The 19,577-nt window shown below is 39.9% G+C and overlaps 1 protein-coding gene across 4 annotated transcripts in view; it reads left to right on the top strand.

Moving 5' to 3' along the window:
- Positions 1-1,984: 1,984 nt before the first annotated feature.
- The window catches only part of DAB1 (DAB adaptor protein 1), a gene marked incomplete at both ends in the record, with an annotated part of 118,892 nt that continues 101,299 nt past the window's right edge, over positions 1,985-19,577 (top strand). For all 4 annotated transcript variants that reach the window (XM_082003149.1, XM_082003150.1, XM_082003152.1 and 1 more), the window contains one exon: positions 1,985-2,051. In XM_082003149.1, the coding sequence (XP_081859275.1) occupies positions 1,985-2,051 (67 nt within the window). The remainder of the gene's footprint in view (positions 2,052-19,577) is intronic.

Here is a 19,577-nt window from a genome sequence, read left to right as displayed (position 1 = left end):
TCATATGTTGGTATTTTAAAATATTCAGTGCCTTTGGATGCTGCTATTTCAGCTATCCTGTTGAAAGCAGCTGACAACAGGAGATGACATTCTTGACGCTTTGTACCCAAAACAATCTTCTAAGTCATTAAAACTTGCTTAACTCTTGACCCTGGAGCTATTTTGGTTTTCTTTCTTCCCTGCCCCCCCCCCCCTTTGTTTTGGTTTTAATTATAAGTGGACCTATTATAAATATTTTTCTTTTGTTAAGTGGTTCGTGTTAGTGCTTCTTGCAAAGTTACGCAGTTAACCTTCAGGTGAATATAAATCCAAATTCTGGAAAAATAAACTCTCAATCCAGCTGTGACTTGAGAGATGCTTTAAGTAAGTGCCATGGAGCTATAAAGACTGATGCATCCCTACTGTGCCGTAAAACTAAACATTATTAAATCGGGTTGTGTGCAGGGGAGGGGAGGGAGGTGAGGGCTGCGAGGGACATCTGTTCCCTGCAGCGCTTTCCCCCCGTTTGCTGGGGCATTTCGTTAGCGTGTTCCTTTTCCCTCTTTGATCAACCTTCATTTGCTTCGTCCTTTTCTGCTGTTTTCTTAACTAAGAAAGTTAATCAAAATGCTTTCAGTTTATTCAGGTATTCCAAGAGAGTGTATTTAGCAAGCGCTGTGACTTTATTTGTATGTTGCTTTATTTTTTTCCTCCTTTTTGCTGCGCGGCGCTTATTCAGACTCCATAGAGGAGGAACAGGGAATTTTGTATTTCAGAATCAGTTCAGCAGATTTTGAAAAGCTATCTTTGAATATTCTATAATACACACACAGATTTGAAGAGCTTATTAAAGAAAGCCCCTGACACACTTCAGCAATATTAAATCACTTCAGACGGTGCGTGGCAGCGTAGTGGTACTGAAGCATTTGAAAATGTTAAAAGAGCCTGGATTTGAAAGTACTAGAGGCTTCACAGCCCTTACTGTGAAAAGTGATTTAAACTGTCAAAATTATTTCAATGTTTGCAGTGTATTACTTTCTTAAACTACAGAGAAGGCGCATGAGTAAATAAATATAACTATAGTTAATGTCTGGCCAGCTAAACAGCTGATACGCTGGGTTAATTTCTTAATTAAATGATTATTTCATAACTGGGCAGCTGTTCAGACAGGCCAGATGGACTTGACCGTAATTGAGCCAATAATGGGAACTTCTTCACAAAAAGAAAGAGCAATAAGAAGATGCATTTAGTGAGGGGACATATGACAAATGGCTTCAGGATGGAATGGTCCTCTGCCCTCAGCAGGCTGGCCGAAGTAGGCGGCTCACCCTTCAAGGCAGGAAGGACCGGCAGTGAGATCGGGAGTAGCGGTTTATTCTTCGCGTGTTCTTCGCCTGCGCGGCCCGTCCGTCCCCAGCGCTACGTGCCTTGTTTTTGCTGAAGTAGGAGGATGAAAGCATTGAAAGAGCGTTTGAGGAGTAAATATCTGACCCTACTACCTGGCAATATGTTTTTACCTTGGGGTTGTTGCATTTAAGAATTGAGTCCTTGCAGGTTTTTTTTGCTTCTGGTGACATTTCCAGCTACTTCCCGGACCATAGTCTTTGTCCTCCAGCTGCTGGTGCAGAAGTACAGGTCTTCTGTACACCTTCTGTGATGTCTCTAGCCTGTGAGGACATCTCAGATATGCCAAAATACCTCAAACAGCACCAGAAGACTGTATTTAAGGGTCTAAAATTGTGAGCAATTGACTCTGTAGATGGAGGGCTTCCTAGATTTCTTCCTCAGTAAGCTTGCAATGGCTTGCCTTTTTTTCTTGTAACGTTTTAAACTCAGAAAATGACCGTTACTTTTTGTTTCCTTCTTTAACAGCACTCGAAAGGAGTGAATGAGATGAACTGTTTGGGTTATAGTATCTGAAAGGCTAAATTATTCTCTTGGAGAGACATTCTAAATGAGCCTGACCGAGATCCTGGATCTGTGTGAAGAGGACTAAGGATATAGGATGTCAACTGAGACAGAACTTCAAGTGGCTGTTAAAACCAGCACAAAGAAAGACTCCAAAAAGAAAGGTAGTGACTCATTTCTCTTTATTCATATGTATTTTGTACTTTAATCAGCTCCTACATCAGCCACCTTTTATGCATCTGTGATTCTTCTGTTGCCTGTGCGCTCAGTGGAAGTAAAATTTGTGAAGCCCAGTGGAAATCTGGTATGGCAACATGGGATTTGATTCTCTGACATTAAAAGTACATCTTACTGAAATATATTTAAAATGTAAGAAAGAACTTACGTATTACAGTTCATTTATTTTTACTGTCTATATTGCAATTATTTCACAAGTGGAAGCACAATTTTAAAAACTACTCTTAGCAAAAATTATGTTTATTCTCTCTGTTGATAAATAAATTTTCTTCTAAAGGCTTTGTTTCTGCTTTGTTTTGAACTAACCAGAGCTTAAATGCCCTTTCTGTTGCTGGAGGTTAAATGTCACTGACACTTTGTGAAGTTACAGAGTACTCAGTAGCAATCTATAGAGAGGTTAATTGTAACCTGGTAAAGGAAATACAAACAAGGAGGAGGAAGACTCAAAATTAAGGAGAAGCTATGAATAAATGCATGGCTGGATAAGTTCATATTTGTATTTACAATTTTGCATCAGATTGTAGGGCAGCTCTCTGAACTGATGAGAAGTAGGATGATATGAGTTTGGTGCTTATGGAGTACTAAAAGATTTTTAATAGAGATTTCTGTCCTTAGATTTATATTAGTATTTTTATTGCTTATGGTTTTAAGTACTGACGAACGTGGAGGCCAAGACCTTGAATTCTAATGGTAATTTATGTTGTTCTGAATTCATTGTCTGTTCTTCCATCTTTGATTTTTTTAAACCTATACAGATAATGAAATTGAGATTGAAAATAGATTTAAAATGAATTGCTCAAAATGAAAATTAAAAGAAAAAGAAAAAATGATACTTAATAGTTTTAATTCCTGAAGCAGCAAGATTTGAACTTTCATGTCAGCTTTTCGGTTTGTCATTCTGTTTCTTTTTGCGGTATATAATTTAGCCATTTACTTCTGAGAATTTTTAACATTTTTTCAAAGACAAAAAAAATCTCATCTTTGCTGATGTATGTGTGTGTTGCAAATTTCACTCATTTTAGATATCAGATAAATAAGTTGCTCAATTTCTGGGCAGCTATACCTTTTACTGCAGCAATTCTACCAAACCAGTAATTAGGGCTTTATGTTTGTATCAGAAATCTTTATATTAGCAGTTTTAAAAAGAAACACAGCAATTAAAAATTTTAATCATTTCTTTGGGAAGATGGTTTAGCATCCTGATGACTACTCTAGGCCTAAACTCACAGGGAAAAAATGATTCATTTAAGATAAAAAAGCTGTAGCTTGGAAAGGCAAAAACAGGGGCACTTCGATGTAAATGGGAGTGTGATCTGAGAGATACGTTCAAGGCAAGTAGAGAAGGTAAAGATGGTTTGGTTGTGTGATCATTCAGTATTTTGGGGCAGGCAGGAAATGTAAAAATGTCAGCTCTTTGCAATACGGGTAACATCTTTTTGATGTGTCTCTCCTGTGTTATTTCTTCTGCTGGAGGGTGTAACTTCTGAAAACAGAAAACAACTGATGTTTATGTTAATAAAATATTCAGCATCCAACTTCTAAAAACGTTTTCGTAAATCATAATAACGGAATGCTTCTCTGCACAAAATCTGATTCTATCCCCCAAATGGAAATTCCGAGAAGTATAAAATACATTCTGCGGCAGTGATCACAGCTCCCTGCAGCGCGTGCACGTGTCTGAGGAACGTAGCACGCCTCCAGAATTAACCTTCTTCTGTGTGGTGTGTGCATCCTGAGTGCGTCTGATCGCATCCAGCCGTCCGAAGGCCTCGTGGTACCGTGAACGCTTTATACCGACACGGTGTACAATTCAGACAGTGTTTGCTGTTCACGTCCCACGTAGTGAAAGTTAAAAGAAACTTGGTGTGCTCATTTGCTTGTCATTGAATTGTATGTATTTGTGTGTATGTCAACAAATGAGCCCACCCCTGTATAGCGTGAATGATGGACATGTGAAAAACAGGGAATTCTTTTTTCTTCTTCTTTTTTTTTCCCCAAGTTCATTAACTGTGAGCAGTGATGGGTAGCAAGTACTAACATGAAGTTTCTAATGTTACTAATCAATGAATTTGATTATGCAATGAAAATGAGTATTCCCAAGAAATTAATCTTTGCTTCATAAGCAGAAATTTCAGCTCTAGCGTGTTTTCAGTGGATCAGGTTTTGTTGTATTTCTGCCAACTATTTCTATCCGGAGCAGGGAGGAGCCTCTTCTGCTGCATTATCTCCCCTTCTGGTGGTTCTCCTGTCATCCGCAGGTGTCGTGGTTTAGCCCCAGCCGGCAACTAAGACCCACGCAGCTGCTCGCTCGCTCCCCCACGGTGGGACGGGGGAGAGAATCAGAAGAGTAGAAGTGAGGAAATTCATGGCTTGAGATAAAGACGGTTTAATGAGTAAAGCAAAAGCCGCGCACGCAAGCAAAGCAAAACAAGGAATCCGTTCCCCACTCCCCATGGGCGGGCAGGGGTTCAGCCACCTCCAGGGAAGCAGGGCTCCATCACGCGCAATGGTTTCTTGGGAAGGCGGACACCATAACTCTGAATGTCCCTCCACCCCTTCCTTCTTCCTTGTCCCAGCTTTATATACTGAGCATGAGGTCATATGGTATGGAATGTCTCTTTGGCCAGCCTGGGTCAGCTGTCCTGGCTGTGCCCCCTCCCAGCTCCCCGTGCACCCCCAGCCTTCTCGCTGGCAGCCCAGCACGAGAAGCTGGACTGTCCTTGACTACTTAGCAACATCTCAAAACATCAGCACGTTATCAGCATTTTCTCATCGCAAATCCAAAACACAGCCTCACACTAGCTTCTGTGAGGAAAATTAACTCTACCCTGGCTGAAACCAGGACATTATCCACCCCTTATTCCATACCATTTACGTTATGCTCAGGTACCACACTATCCAATACAACTTCATTAACCACCACCCCCCTTCCCATCCTTTAAAATAATACACAGATTATCATCCCCTTGGTCCATAAACTTCCCTCCAAAATGTCCGTGAAATGTCCACTGAGTTTATTTGGTCCATGACTTTGGGCGCCATCTCCAGATGGATCCAGCAGTCCAGAGCACTGCACTGAGAAAGAGCAGGAAGTTTGATAATAACTTTTTAACGGAATGACTGTCCCAGAGGTGTATCCCATGCCGAAGATCTAGGGCGACGGAAAGGGGATAAGGATTAGTATGGAGTTAGAGCGTGGGACACGGTTCTTTCCTGATCTCAGCATAAGTCTTCTGTATAGTGTCAGCTAAATCTTTAAATCTCTCTACATCTGTGTAAGGATATAGTAAGGTAGTGTTTTGTATTTGAAGTGTTGAAATAATACAAAACTTAATTCCTAAGATTTTTAAGGTATACGAATATAAAACGTGATAAAATGTTACATGATAAATGCAAGCTGCTGTTCTTACTGAAGTAGAATGGCTCAAAAGCAAATGGTGGTTATTGAGATGATGTGACTTGTACGCTTGCGGTATAGTGCCTACCTTGAGTTAAAGGCACTGTAACATCGTTAGTTAAACAAACAATTTATTAACCTGGACAGGTTAGAGGAAAGCTGCAGGAAGAGTGTCATGATATTCAGTGAGGGCAAATGCCAACTCCTGCTACTGGGATGGACTAACTCCCTGCAGCAGGGTAGGATGTGTGTTTGAAGTTCTTTTATGGTTTCTTATAATTGCTTTTAGGCTCTGTTGCATGGGTTACTGTTTTTTTGGTGACGGGGAAGTAGTTTGATGTCTGCTGTAGATGGGGCACGTGGCATTAATGCTCTTGCAAAGTTATAGGTTTTACCAAATATTTCATTTTTGTATTGGGAATACTTACCCAGTTTTGTAGTCATATGCAAAGCAATTCTCTTACAAGACATTATTTGAAACATTTCTCATTAGGTACAGTGTTTTTACAGCCATAAGCTTTCTAGTCATAGTCAGCTCTTCAGTCGTGCTCCATTGTCATCAGAGCTGGTTTGTAAGATGGTATTCTGCTCTAAACGCTGAAGGATTATTACTACAGTTAGGACAAGAACTTACATATGAAATCCTCTCAGGAGCTGCTATTTAAGTAGAAACGCAGCTGCGAAACTAATGTGCAATAGGTAAGTTCAATATTAACATGGTAACATCAAATTGTAATTTTCTATGCTTACATTATCACCCTGGATAATCTTAAAAATAGTCTATTAAAAATCAAGTACTAATTTTGCCTTTTATCCAGTCAATATTGATCTGATGGACCCAGAATTGAGTAGCTTCTAGAAATGTTACCTGGTCATACTCCCAGCACAGGGTAAGAGTTTTAACTGACTTGAAGACACAGTTAAAAAAATGGAGGTGAGCCAAGCACTTCGCTTCCTCTCCAGACTGTCGCTTTTTGCTCCGTGTGCTGTGAAGATGCTTACCAGTTGAGGACCCATGTTTCACCCTGGCCTCCACCACCCTCCTTTCTACACTTTACTCCATCTTATGAGCTTACAGCACACTAGGTGCCATTAGAGGAGATTATATGTCTGCCATCCCCCACCTCCAGCCCTGATCTTCATGCCACTCTTGACCGATATCTACAAGGAACTGTGCTGTAATTACCTTTTTGGAGAAATGGCTCAAATTTTAAAAGACAACCTGAAGAGGTTTCATATTGCTGTCTAAAAAGAAGCAATGGAAAATTCTCAGGAGATACAGAAAGCTGTATTGTAGGACTTTTTTGGTGGAGTTTTGTTTGGGGTTTTTTTTTTTTTTTTTTGAGTTAGCCAAAAATCATGGGTTCTTTAGAGAATTAATGATTCAAATAATGCTCTTAAACAAATGAAATAAAATCAGCCTGTATGTCATCGGGTTCATTGAAAAGTGAATAAACATTATGTGTTTGTACCGTTCAGGATAGGAAATTAGAATTTTGTATTAGCCAAAGTTGTTAGAAACATAAACCACGTTTGTCTTGTAGTACATGGGGGAAAAGCCATTTATAAGTGTGTATGGATTATTGAATCAAATTGAAAACACTTACTTGAGCCTATTGGAATTAAAATTGATTTAGAAGCCTCTTTGGGGGAAATGTGTTGCATTGTTGTTGAGTCCACACTGATAACTGCCTTGGAAAATCCCTTCTTGCAAAATTAATTTAAACAGGAAAACTGAAATGTGAGGTCAGTCAAGAAGGGCTACCGAATTTGAATGCAGCTCTTCGTCTGCTTGGGGGAGGCCGGGAGACCTTTGTAGGGATTTGGTTTCTTCCTCTTGCACTTAAATTCTGGAATTACTCTGTTTGAAGCTTAATTTTTTTTGCAAAATCATCTCTCGTGATATCCCCTGGTATCACGATATGGAGTCCATAGTAAGACTTTTTGAGTCAGGGACACTTAAAAATGGAAGCAAGATACAAAGAGGAGCTCAGGCATGTTGACAGTCAGCGTTAACGATCTTTGACGCTAAGGATCCTCATGGGTGAAATTCCCCTATTTAATAGGTTTCGGCTGCGACGCGTGGGAAGCCCGTGGCATTTGGAAACAGATTTCACAGCAGGCAGGTGGCCAAGCGGGGCAGTGCCGTAACTAGCCAGCAGGGACGTGAAATTTCGAGGGGGTGTGATGTGCCGTGTCTCTACCAGAGCGAGACGCCTTCTCACCGCCATGAGCTGGGCACTTCGTTTTGACTGAATGAATATACAAGTTCTGAAGCTGTGCTTGAGGAGGGAGAGCGAGCGCGGGCTCCGCTCAGGGAGCTGTTTAATGCCAGGTAAGGAATTCTACCCTGCTTGCACTGGCAGAGCAGGGGGTGTTGCCGGGCAGTGCTTCCTTGGTGGTAGGAGATGTGAGTTTGATCCTTTTGGGATCAGGATGGCAAAAATCTTCAGTGTCCCATTTTAACTCTCCGACTATTAATTGAAAGGAGTGCAGTGGCTCCAGGACCATTCACCTGTGTCAGACTGGGCCCCTGGCAGAGTCACATCTATTTCCTGAGTCTTTTAGACTAATGAGGGAGTGGAGTCTGTCTATCGAAGGGAAAACCTTTGCATCCCCAGAAGCAAAACTCCAGTCATACAAAGATCAAACAGGAGGTACCCTGTTAGTTTAAAAGCCTTTGGGGATAAGCAGCCTTTAAACAAGGTTATGTTTTGTCATTTTCAGTTTTCATCATAGGTGCCTAATGCTACCCAAGTCCTGTTTTGGGTGTCTTAGACCTCATTTGAATCTAACCTTCAGACTAATCATTGCTAAATTTGAGAATGGGATGGAGGTTTCTGGCTGATGTGAAAGTTGCAGTTTTGCTGATGCATAGAAATCTCAATGCAGTTTTTACAGGTTCATTTCCAGATTTCAGTTGAAATTAGTAAGTGTTATGAACAATGATGGTTGGTTTTTTTTAAATTATTTTTTAAATTACTTTCTTAATTATTGTTATTGAATTTATTTTTTTTACGTTCCAATCAGCTAACAACAATTAAAGCATCATCACTGTAATGAGGCATTTCAAGTTGTCAGATTGGTTTAGGTTCATTTATTTTTCTGATTATATAGCAAAGATTCATGGAATCCAGGAAGATTCAAATTTCATCTGAAGAGTAACGAAAGAGGGGCACAGTCAGGAGCTTATTTCATTGATGGGGAGTAGATTTGCTGTGTTTCCTTGCAGTAGTTATGAGTTTTTCCAATAATTTATAGATTAAGTAACAGCAACATTAATTGATACACTAATTGAGTCCACATGCGTGCCTTTAACAAATCTCTTTTGTGAAGTGGTTACTGACAATATTAATTGCACATCTTTTGAGTCTTGATATAAGTTATGAATTCATTCTCGAGTTGAAAGAGGGTGGGAAAATCATTAGTTTTGACATTGTGTAGCTATAATTAACAAGAGTTATCCAATAACCTACCATAAATTAGAGAGCTCAAGAATTCTATTTTAAACACTGTGTTCAACTAAAGGGGGTCTGTGATCGTATTAATGGAAGCGTTCTTCAGGGGTGATTGATGTTGTCTCGTTGTGGTTAAAAACATACTGGTGTTTTTAATTGAGACAGGTCTGCCTAAGTTAGGGCTGGAGCTCTGTCACTTTGCTGCTCCTCAGTAGAGGAATCAATAATCTCTTGAGTGTTAAGAATAACATTTCCTGAGAGCTTCTGTTATGTTTTCATTTCTCAATGTTTCAACAGTAGTCAAAGCATTTCAGTTGAAACTAGTAATTAGGAGCTTAATGCAATGCACGTTCCACGGAGGATTTGACTCATGTAGCAGTCACTAAATGCAGGTGGGTGTTGCTGTGCTCCAAGGCTGGCTGTGCATTAGGAAATCTGTTGGCTTCTGGCAGTGAGGATCACCTATACATCTAGTTCAGCCTGTGCTGTACATTGTTCCTGGCTTTGTTCACTTATGCTACTAAACTAAGTCTGAGATGCGGTTGAAATACGGAGAAAGTAAAGGGCCGAGGCTGATAAGGACGTAGAACCTCCAAACAGGCAAATAAAGTAGTATTCAGGGAAAGTTTTTGCCTACTTGTAGTTATTGAAAAGAATCCCAGCGAAGTTTGTATTAGGACATTTGTGAACAAAATTTTTGTTTAGAGTTCAGGGAAGAAAATTCTGTTGTGTAACGAATGTAACTGAGCAGGAGTGACTTAATTCATCCATCCTCTAAATGCCTGTAGAGGTTTGGATTAGTGACAGTTTCCTAATATGGTTCATATAGAAATAGTCTACAGGGACAAGTATGTTCATGATGATGATAATGTTTTTATATCATTCTTTATCCAAAGGTACTTGCTTGCTTAATAAATGTTAATGAATTACATTTCTGTCAGTGTGTTGCATTACGTGCGTTTGAACATTCCTACTTTTCTGAAACATTTTGCCTTTAACATTATGGGAAATTCTGCAAGTAGTAATAAAATACATCGAAGTGTTACAGCCTGTAAAGTACAGGTTGGAGGTATTGGCTGTATTGGTAAATGCTCCCATTTTGCCAAAGGGAAATCAAAAGACAAGTAAATCTGGAAAATGAGCTTGATCCCAGCAATCTTGGAAGCATTAAACTGCTCACCAATTTTCCCTGAAATAAACAGGTAACACTTAACAATAATGTCCACATTATATATTGCAGTGTATACTTTTTCATATTACTAGGGAAAATTCCTCAAAACTTATATAATCCTACATAATTTATGGGAAGTAAAGAGCTTTCATGACCTGTGTACCTGTGGGGGAAATGTAAATTGATTTCACAGGTGGTTAGATCTTTGCATCAAAAGCCAATGCTGATCTCTCAATTACTTTCCTAAGATTACACCACAAATCAGGGCAGAGCTTGATATGTAATCAGAGGGTCCTGCTTCTTATTTTGTGGTCTGACTATTTATTTTTCTTGCTCTCTAAGTAATGATATAGTAATTTCATTAGTCAACTTGTGAAGAAAAAAGTGTGGAGCAATGTACAAGTTAAAGGAAACATGCAGGTTTTGGTTTGTATATTTAAGCACCCAGAAATAGGAGTGTTTAGCTAAATATCTTAGTAAATTAGTCATAAAAACATTATTTAAAAAATAACTCTCTCCTAATCTTTAAGGTCATAGAGATTTTGAACACTGATCACTTAGTTTTAAGAAAAACTTGCCCACAAAATTGGTAGCCTTTTGAAGTGTATTGTGTCTGAATTTGTAACTCCTTCATTCATGCCTTACGGCATATTCCTCCCTAAGAGCTCAAAGAAATATATAGCGAATCTGGCCAAGTAATAGCCTTCAGTCTCATTGTGATAAATATGTCAGGCCCAGACGGTCACTGTACTCCTCAGGAGTTAAGAAAAGATGCGGCTGTGATCCTTGTGGATGATGTGCTCTAGCTATAAAATCAGTATTGACATTTTTGGCCATCCAGAGTAAAGGTAATATAATATGTAATGTATTTGGGTTGTCCAACAGCACAGTGGATGAATGTGTTTAAGTATAACATTCCTCTTGGAAATAGAGATAAACATGTCATCAGAAACAATTACATATTATTTGTATTATTTTTAACTAAACACTGTTACATATAATAGCTAGTGTTAGTGTAAAGACAGGAAAAACTGCTTTTACAGTTGGTTGGTTTTGCAGGTGAGACAATGTATTAAGTTTGTGTAACTAAATAATGTGTTTGTGTGGGTCTTTTGTATGAAAAGAAAGGGCTGAAGAAAAAGCAAAAGATTTTTTTTGTTTTTTTAAACTAGGCCAATTCATAGTGAAATCATGGGTAGGTGTATTATATGCACTTAATTGATTTTTTTTTTTTTTTAACAATTCTTTCAATGTGTATTTTAATGCAAGTGCCAGATGATCAGATCTTAACATATATGTATTGATTTTGAGCAGGCATAGGGAGTGTGAAAAAGAATCAAGGTCCCCTGCAATGTGAGCAGCAAGAAAGAGAATTTTTTTTTAGAAACTAGCAACCAATGCCAAAGACGACTAAATGCTTTTGTTTTTGCAGGGAAGGAGAAATCACAGTACTTTTTGGTACCTTTACTCTCCCAGGAACATCCCCCAAAAGATGTATGTAGAATCCTGGAGTCCTGCATGAAATAGGTTTTGGATACAAAGGGAGATGTGTCTCTCTGGAGGGTGACAGTGGAGGAAGTCCTGACACAGCTGGTTAGCGAATGTGGAGACATTGCCAAGGGTCAGATCAGCCTCTGTAAGTGCGTTCAGGCCCCTGTGAAATTGTGGGAAACCTGTGTCCTGAGGGCAGAGTGGTGGTCTACAATAATCGTACCAAAACCACCAAGGGTAGTTAATGCTGTGTTTACCTCAAGAGGGTTTTCTTCTCCTGTTCACCTGCCATAGTGCTTTCTATTGCTGGTTTCCTGTGCCTGTAATGTTAAAATAATGAACAACTGGATGGTAGGCTGATGGGTTTTGCACCTGTGATCCTGTTAAGTTCCTTTTTTTTAAGTGACAAAAATAGTTTTTCTCTGATAAGTATTAAGAGCACTTGTTGCTTAGAAGGATATAGGGTTCTTTATGAAGTTCAGAAAGGTTGTAAATTCAGTGCATAAACTTACTGGTACTCATCAGCTGTTCACTGAAAACCACCATCATTAGGTTCCACCTTCTGAAACGCTTTTTTGTCTTGAATAACTTTGCATTCTGCGTTCAGATGTCATTCACGCCAGAACTGCTTTGCATCCCGCTAGCCCAGAGCCCACGCTGCAGAGACCTCTAACTGTCCAGCTGCATGGACATGTTAATGGCTCATCACGAGTAGAAGCTGCACCATGTTTCGCAGTTAGTGCTCTGTAGTGAAGCATTTTCCAAAGATGATCCATTTTCTAAACCATGAACAGAAGGCAAGTCTTCCCTCCTTGAATCTGTGTAGCGTCTGTGAATAGAAACTGTACATGAATCCAAGCCATAAGGAGCAAATAACCTTAACGCTCATTGACATCTTTCCTTCTCCTAGTAACAGTAGTGAGGCCAAAGCTAATATCCCAGCACTGAACTAACCTGAGATTTGGAGAAGGCCATCTTTCAGCCTGTTGCTGTCTCTACAACCATGTGCATGGGCACTCTTGACATCTTACCACACTTCTACTTTGACCCTCCCTGAACAGCTGGGGCCTTTCTCCCACAGCCTCTCTCTGTAGATGAGGATCAGCAGAGTTGACTCACTTCTGATTAAGACACAGTGCTTATCCTGTTCTTGTTGCCTGCTGAAATGCCAGACAATAGAGGTTATCACTTACTTGCAAGCAGGTGAGTTTGCACGCTTTATTTGCTGTAGTACTGTTGGCTTCTCCCAATTCCTTTTATTTATGCTGTTGTGCAGCGCAGGAGGGCAGTTGCCAACACAATATCCATTATTATTCTGACAAGAACAGAGTAGCTTTCGCTTCCATGTCTTGGAGACAGCATTACTCATTGCTGCAAAACAACAATAAAAATAGAAGTAGGGCAAATCATCGTTTGGTTGCTGGGTTGTGAAACCACCCTTCCTTGCTCCAAGTAGATCAAGTTTGAAGTGGAGGTTTCCAGGATCTTCCGTTACAGGTAATTGAATCTGGTGGGTTACAGGGCCTGGGGGATTCATCCTCTCCCAGCCTGATACAAGCTGCTGCGGTCTGGTCTATCCAGATCCAGGCAGCAGCAAGGCTGAGCATGTGTACATAGGTATAATGCCAATAGGCACGTATACACGTAGTGCAAACAGCCATACGTATCAGCCCATACAGAGCAGAGCTTTTACCAGCACCCACGTAATCGGAAACAGCACCTACAAACACATGAACAGATGTCTCGGTCCTGTTCGTCCCCTCTGGCTGGTCAGGTGTGAGGTTTGCTAGTGGATGCACATACGGACACAGACACACGCGCTCTCTGCAGTTCTCTCCGTAGGTGGTATTAGACACCCAGCTTGTCCAGTATCTGTCCCTCCCAACATCAGTCTCCTCTGGTTTTCGGCACCTGAGCCTACGGGCCCTTCAGGATTTCAGCTTCTTGCTTCAGTGGCTGGTGCTCAGACCTCTCCTCCTTCTTGTCAGCCCGTCTGAGTTGAAGTTCAGTACTGCTCCGATGCAGGCTCCGAAGGGAGAGCGTGCCTGCAGTGACGTCCTGACCCGGGAGTACAGAGCGAGCTCGGGGGGAAAGGAGACTTCAAGTCACGCGCGTACTCCCGGGTTGTGGGTCAGGATTTTGGGAGGCTGCTCTGAGGCCGTGAGCACAGACGAGCCTCTGCGCTTCCCCAATTTGCCCTAGCTGTGAAGGGGATGATGACCTGTGAGGGATTCCCGGGACAGCGTTGTGTCCTCCTCCCTTACCCGTAACTGACCTCAACGAAGGCAGCTGGGGAAGGGGGGAGATCCTCCTGGCAGCGCTTTCGGTGGCGGTAGGATGTCCTGCTTTGGGAGAGCCCAGCAAAGTCGTCCAAAAGCACAGAAAGCTCCAGCCTTTGACTTCGTACGTGCTAAGGTTTCACAGCAGTCTCTTCTACAGTGATGAGAGGAGCAGCTTTCTCTGGAGTCAGCTGGCTTTTACTGTCTACCCCAGTTTAACTACTAGCAAATGTTGCACAGCTAATCTGTGGTCCGTAATTACACCGCTCATTCTTTTAGTTCAGTTAGAGGAGAAATTGTGTCGTGAAAAGGAAGATTTGGGGAGCGAAATGAAATTAAGCATGGTAAGTCTTCTGAGGTTAGCTATTAATTTAATTTTTAAATATAAAATGGCCATCAAAGTAATAAGAGGGTAGTACTCACACGTCACAATAACGTGGCCTAGCGTGCCGGTAACTAGGTGGAAGGCAAAAACATCAGTAGTAGTTGACTGAATTAATCTTTTTTTATACCTTGTGTTGCCTGTATAAGTTATACATTGAACTCACATGTGCAAAGTCACATAAAGTGAATTAAATGCATCAGGGAAATTGGGTGTACTCGGTACTTGGTCATGGCTTAAGTTTCATATTGATACGGTTACTCACGTGTGTTTAGTGTTTTCTATATTTACTAGTATAGGGGTGTTTATGGATTGCAGTTTTTTAAAAAAATGTGCAGACTCTGAAGTGATTCTTTAAAAATAATGTGTTCTCAGCCCTTCTCAGTAAAACTGGATGTGGAAGAACACAGCCTCTACTGTTGTGAGCATGTCAAAAAGATGGCAATGCTAGATCAAAATGAAAGCTACCTCAGAGCTCTTTATCTGTCTCACCTATTTTCTTTCTCTTTGCTGGAGTATAACTAAAGCAATATCTTATATCTATACCCCCATATTTAATTCCATTAAAGAAATGCTGGGGCTATAAGGTTAAGCAGTAAAATTCTAAGCACACACTGCCTGTGTAAGCCTAATTTAACATCCCTTCAGGATATACATTTTCATGCAGTTTTTAATGAGCTGAGCTCATATTGCTATTTCCTGGAGACCTTTGCCCTGTTCAGTGAATGGAAGGACAGTGGTCAGGGAATGTGCTCCATTTGGTGCTGCTTTCTGTGCCCGACAGTCAAGATGGAGCGGTCTGCTTTGTTCGCGTGATACCCCAACCCGAACGTGAACACACAGATATTGATGGAAGCACCAGATCTAAATTCTTTACATCTTAGAAAAATTATTTTCGTATATACTTCTTTAAAAAAAAAAAAGTCTTATCAACAGGTGGGGGGGTGTTTTTGGCTTTGTTTTTTTTTTTTTTTTAGAAAGGATTTGAATGATTTTAAGAAGGCAGTCTGATTGCAAAAGGTCATATCATAGAGACGTGAAAGGAACTGGAAGAAGAAAATAGTCACAATATCCAAGCTGTCAGTGGTGCTTCATTAAAGTACTTGGGTAGATGTACAGAGGAAGATTGGCTCATGATGTGAGAATTAAATAAGGCCATGGAAACTCTATGTGTTCGGGAATTACTCTTAGCTATTTTTTGAAGAAAATGAGCAGATATGTTAACAGAGGAACTTTTCATAGAGAAGTATTGTTTTCAGATAAGGCTTCATTAGGGAGACTTCCTCAGATGCAAGATAATGTTTCAGAAAGAGAAGCTTTCTGTGAGAGGAGTTGGGGATCCCTTCATTCACAGGGGTGGGAGAAGAGTTTGACCCTTGTGCTGATTGTGGGGTACGATTTTGGGGGGAAGTCCCATAGCTCTGGTGATTACCTTGGGCCACTTTGGCATATATGTGTCTCACCATTTTCTTCATCCTTTCTTCCCTCTTTGTTTGCTTTTGCAGCTCCCTTTTCCTTTTGGAGAATATCAGAACAGGAAAAATCTTGAGTATTTTCAATGTGGATCCTAGTTTTGAGCAAGCTGTAGCTGGAAGAAGGGAACAACAAGTTTAAAATGAATAGTCTGAATGACTGGAAATCAGTGCAGCTCATCATGTTAATGAGGTCCAGGATAATGCAGGTTTATCTCCTTTCTCTTTAGACCAAGTCCTTCCCTACCAGGCAAGTCTAGGTAGTCCCACTAGCTGCTAGACTTACTTCAACTTCACACACCTTAGGTGTTCAAAAATACCTTGAAAGGAGTTCTAACAACCTAAAGGCCCACTTTAATGCCAATTTGTAGGTTTATGGGTGTTGTTTTTAAATGCAGAGATTTTTAAAATAGCAACAAGGATCCTGGGGTTGGATCTTGTGAAAGCAGTGAACCTTCCTTGTGTTTAAAAACACTTAGGATGTCACATTAATTTCATTATTCATTCACTTTAAATTGCCTCATAACCATTTTCAGGAACATGGCCATTTCAGCAAGTAAAGATAAATATATATCCCATATATTTGAAAACCTAGTAAACTCCCTGCAGTAATTCCTTAATTCAGTAATTCCTCATATTCTATTCAGTGCATAAATTGCCAATATGCTGAAAAGATTATGATCGCAGAGGAGGTTTGTGGGTTTTTTTTTAATCTTGTGGTAGAACCAATCATTTGGGGCTAAATATCCATAGAGCAGCTGGATACAGGAATTTTAGAAAGTGACATTATTGTGTGTTTATATGAAATACTTCTTGTCTTTGTATTAAACTACTCAGTTCTTAAAAAAAAAAAAAAAAGATTTTTTGAGGGACATTTTAGATCCTTTTCATAATGAAGCAATCAATGCAAATTTAAAGATGCAATAAGAACTTTTATAAACATAATATGAAGACGTATTTCCTGTTGCCTGATAATCATCTGTTTAGATAGAGTTATATAAAGATGTCACTGTTAACAAGTAACCTGACTTGATGACTTTTTATTACTGGAGTCCAATTTTATAGTAAGTCTTTTGCAACGGAAGAAATTGGAAGCCTTGTAATTTTGAAAAGCAATCGTGGGAGTTGTTTTTCACCTTTTACTCAAAGTTCAGCTTCCAGGAAAGTCACATCAATGTTAAGGTTTTTTTTAGTATTTCATAATGAGAAAGCTCATTTGCATAACAACAAAGGCAGCTCTATTTTTTGCAGTTAAATACCAGACTCCTCGCAACACTTCTGCATTAGCTTCAGGTCAATGGTGGCAGCCCTTCTTTTCTCCTCTAACGGCACCTGCAGTCTCTTTCAGGTTGTGGGGTCTGAGATCGCAGGGCCTGTTGCTAACCCAAGGCAAAACACAGCGTTTGATCTTCGGCAGTTTGACCATTTAAGGTCTAACAAAGTGTGGAATAAACTTGTGAATGAGTTTTTGTCTGGCTGGAGTTCGAACGACAGAAAGAACACATGGGATGAGGGTGGTGGAGTTTCCTCTTCTTCCCAGGAAACTCTGTCATTTATTGTTGGCAAACACGAAAGAGTAAGAAAGTCAGAGCTACACCTTTGTGCAGAATTATCAAAGAGGACTTTTACGTTTTATAAAATTTGTATGCTGCATTGTTTTCCAGTGCTGAATTGCAGGGAAATGCCATAGAGATGGGGGGGGTGGGTAGGAAAGGCACGTATCTTAGTGTGTTTTTTCAGAAAGGTGAAGATATCTTGAGAAATATAACTTGAAACTCACGTGAGACTACTGACCATCAGATGAACTCAGTGAGGTCAGTATTATTACATATTCTGTCAAAGAAAGGACATGGTCCTTCATGCTCCATTCTGTCCCGTGTACCTCCACCAGATAAGTTTAAACCATTGCAACATCATCTTTTGTTAATGCCCTATGACGTTTGCAGGCCAGATTTTGTCATTTCTGTTACCACGCTAATTATATCAAAACAGAAGTTGATATTTTTTTTTTTTTTAAAAGCAGATGATGTTCGGAGGAGACTGAATTCTCTAAGGTTAGAAATGAAATTTCCACTTGAAGTAACCTAGTTCAAAGGGAAAAATTTCCCCTTTAGGTTTAGACCAAAGGTTCTAAAAGCCTGAGATGTGAAAATAAAGAGGCACAAGCTATAAATACCTTTCAAATTATGTCTCTTTAGACTTGCTGAAATGTGTGGTTAAGCTTCTTTCTTGCTGCTTTAAAATATTCAAGGTTATTGGTCTGCATTAAACTCAAAACCCTTTAAAGACCATTTTTTTAAACCAAGTTATTCAGAACTGACGAGCTGGAAGATTTAGAAATGTGAGGGGAAGAAAAAAACAAGGTTGAAAAAGGAACTGGCTATTTTCTCCTGAAAAAAATATTGATATTTTTACACACAAAAGTGAATTATTTTAATTGCCAATTGTAGGTGTATAATGCAACCAATTCCTTATTGCCAGTGCTGCTTATGTAAGCTAAGCATCCCTGGAATATGAGTATTTAGTGAGCCAGACTTTCATGTCTAGAAAACATTAATATGCTTATGCTGGTATGACCAAGGCAAAATATTAAGAGTATATCACCATTCGAAGTTCCTTTGCTAGCTTTTAGAGTAGGATTTTCATTTGATCTCTGTGCACAATGGGCTTTGAGGTCTGAGATTTCATGGTCCATATATTTCTATTCATCAGAATTTTATTTATTTAGATATGTTAACTTACTGCTATTAGGCTTGAAGTGAGTAAACTAGTATTAGGTTAATTCTAAGTCACAGTTGTTGAGGGAAACACTTTTGTTTCATGAAAATTTCAAATTTGAATCTAGAATTCAACCATTAGATAAGAGAATGTGGAGTCCAGCTAGAACAGCCTTGTCCCAGTGTATGCACGACTGGGTCAGTTCTTGCCAATGGTGTTCCTCCAAATGATGATGTTTCATGTTCCAGTTTAGAAGGGGAACCGGATTGCAAGCTGATGCGAAAGCTGGCAGTGAATCCCAACAGTCATTACATTAAGCTGAAGCACTAGATTCGTTGTGTGATCGGAGGTAGCCCTTTCTGCTGCCTTTTTAAAAAAACCTCATAACACGTGTGCGGTATTAAAGATGGCAAGATTGTGCCAAAAGCATGGAATAACTCTGAGTATATCAAGGCATTGTATCCTGCAGATTTTTATTTCATATGTCAGATGGAGGTGTGGCTAAAGCGTCATATGACTCTTCTTTAATGTACTTAACCTTTGTACCAAAAGCATTTTTACTCATGTAGTTGCTAAGTATGAAAGCAGATTGGAGCAGCATGCCATTGCAAAACTCTGCAAATGCTGTAATCACGGTATTAACCTACTTCAAAGCCTTAGGAGCACGCTCACTTTGTGAGGGTAGTAGGAATATTTTCATCACTCCAAGTTCACTGACAGATTTTGAAACCAAATCACGTTCCTTTTATTTGTATCTTGAAGTGGAAGGCTACAGTGGAAATGAGTGTTCCATCTTACATTCCACTTGGAAGAGTAAGAATATCTTAGACGTTTTCTGTGCCGGCATGAGGTGGTTTGTATTTATTGCTGCTGTGTGCATAGATGCAGAGATTTTCCTAGCACCTGGAATATTGTTTTAGGAAAAAGAACGAACGACTTGGTATATCCCAAAGTAATTTGCCAGTCACCTTTGGATTCGAGCTTACATGAGCTTATAGTTAGTACAAGCAGAGCCCTTGCAGCTATTTAGGCACAAGAAAAGACTAAAAAAGGTGCTGCTCATGTGCACCATGTGCAGTTTTCAT

Source organism: Phaethon aethereus (genome assembly GCF_964289735.1).
Source record: "Phaethon aethereus genome assembly, chromosome: 8".
Classification (NCBI taxonomy): domain Eukaryota; kingdom Metazoa; phylum Chordata; class Aves; order Phaethontiformes; family Phaethontidae; genus Phaethon; species Phaethon aethereus.
This window is presented reverse-complemented; position numbering and strand designations above follow the sequence as displayed.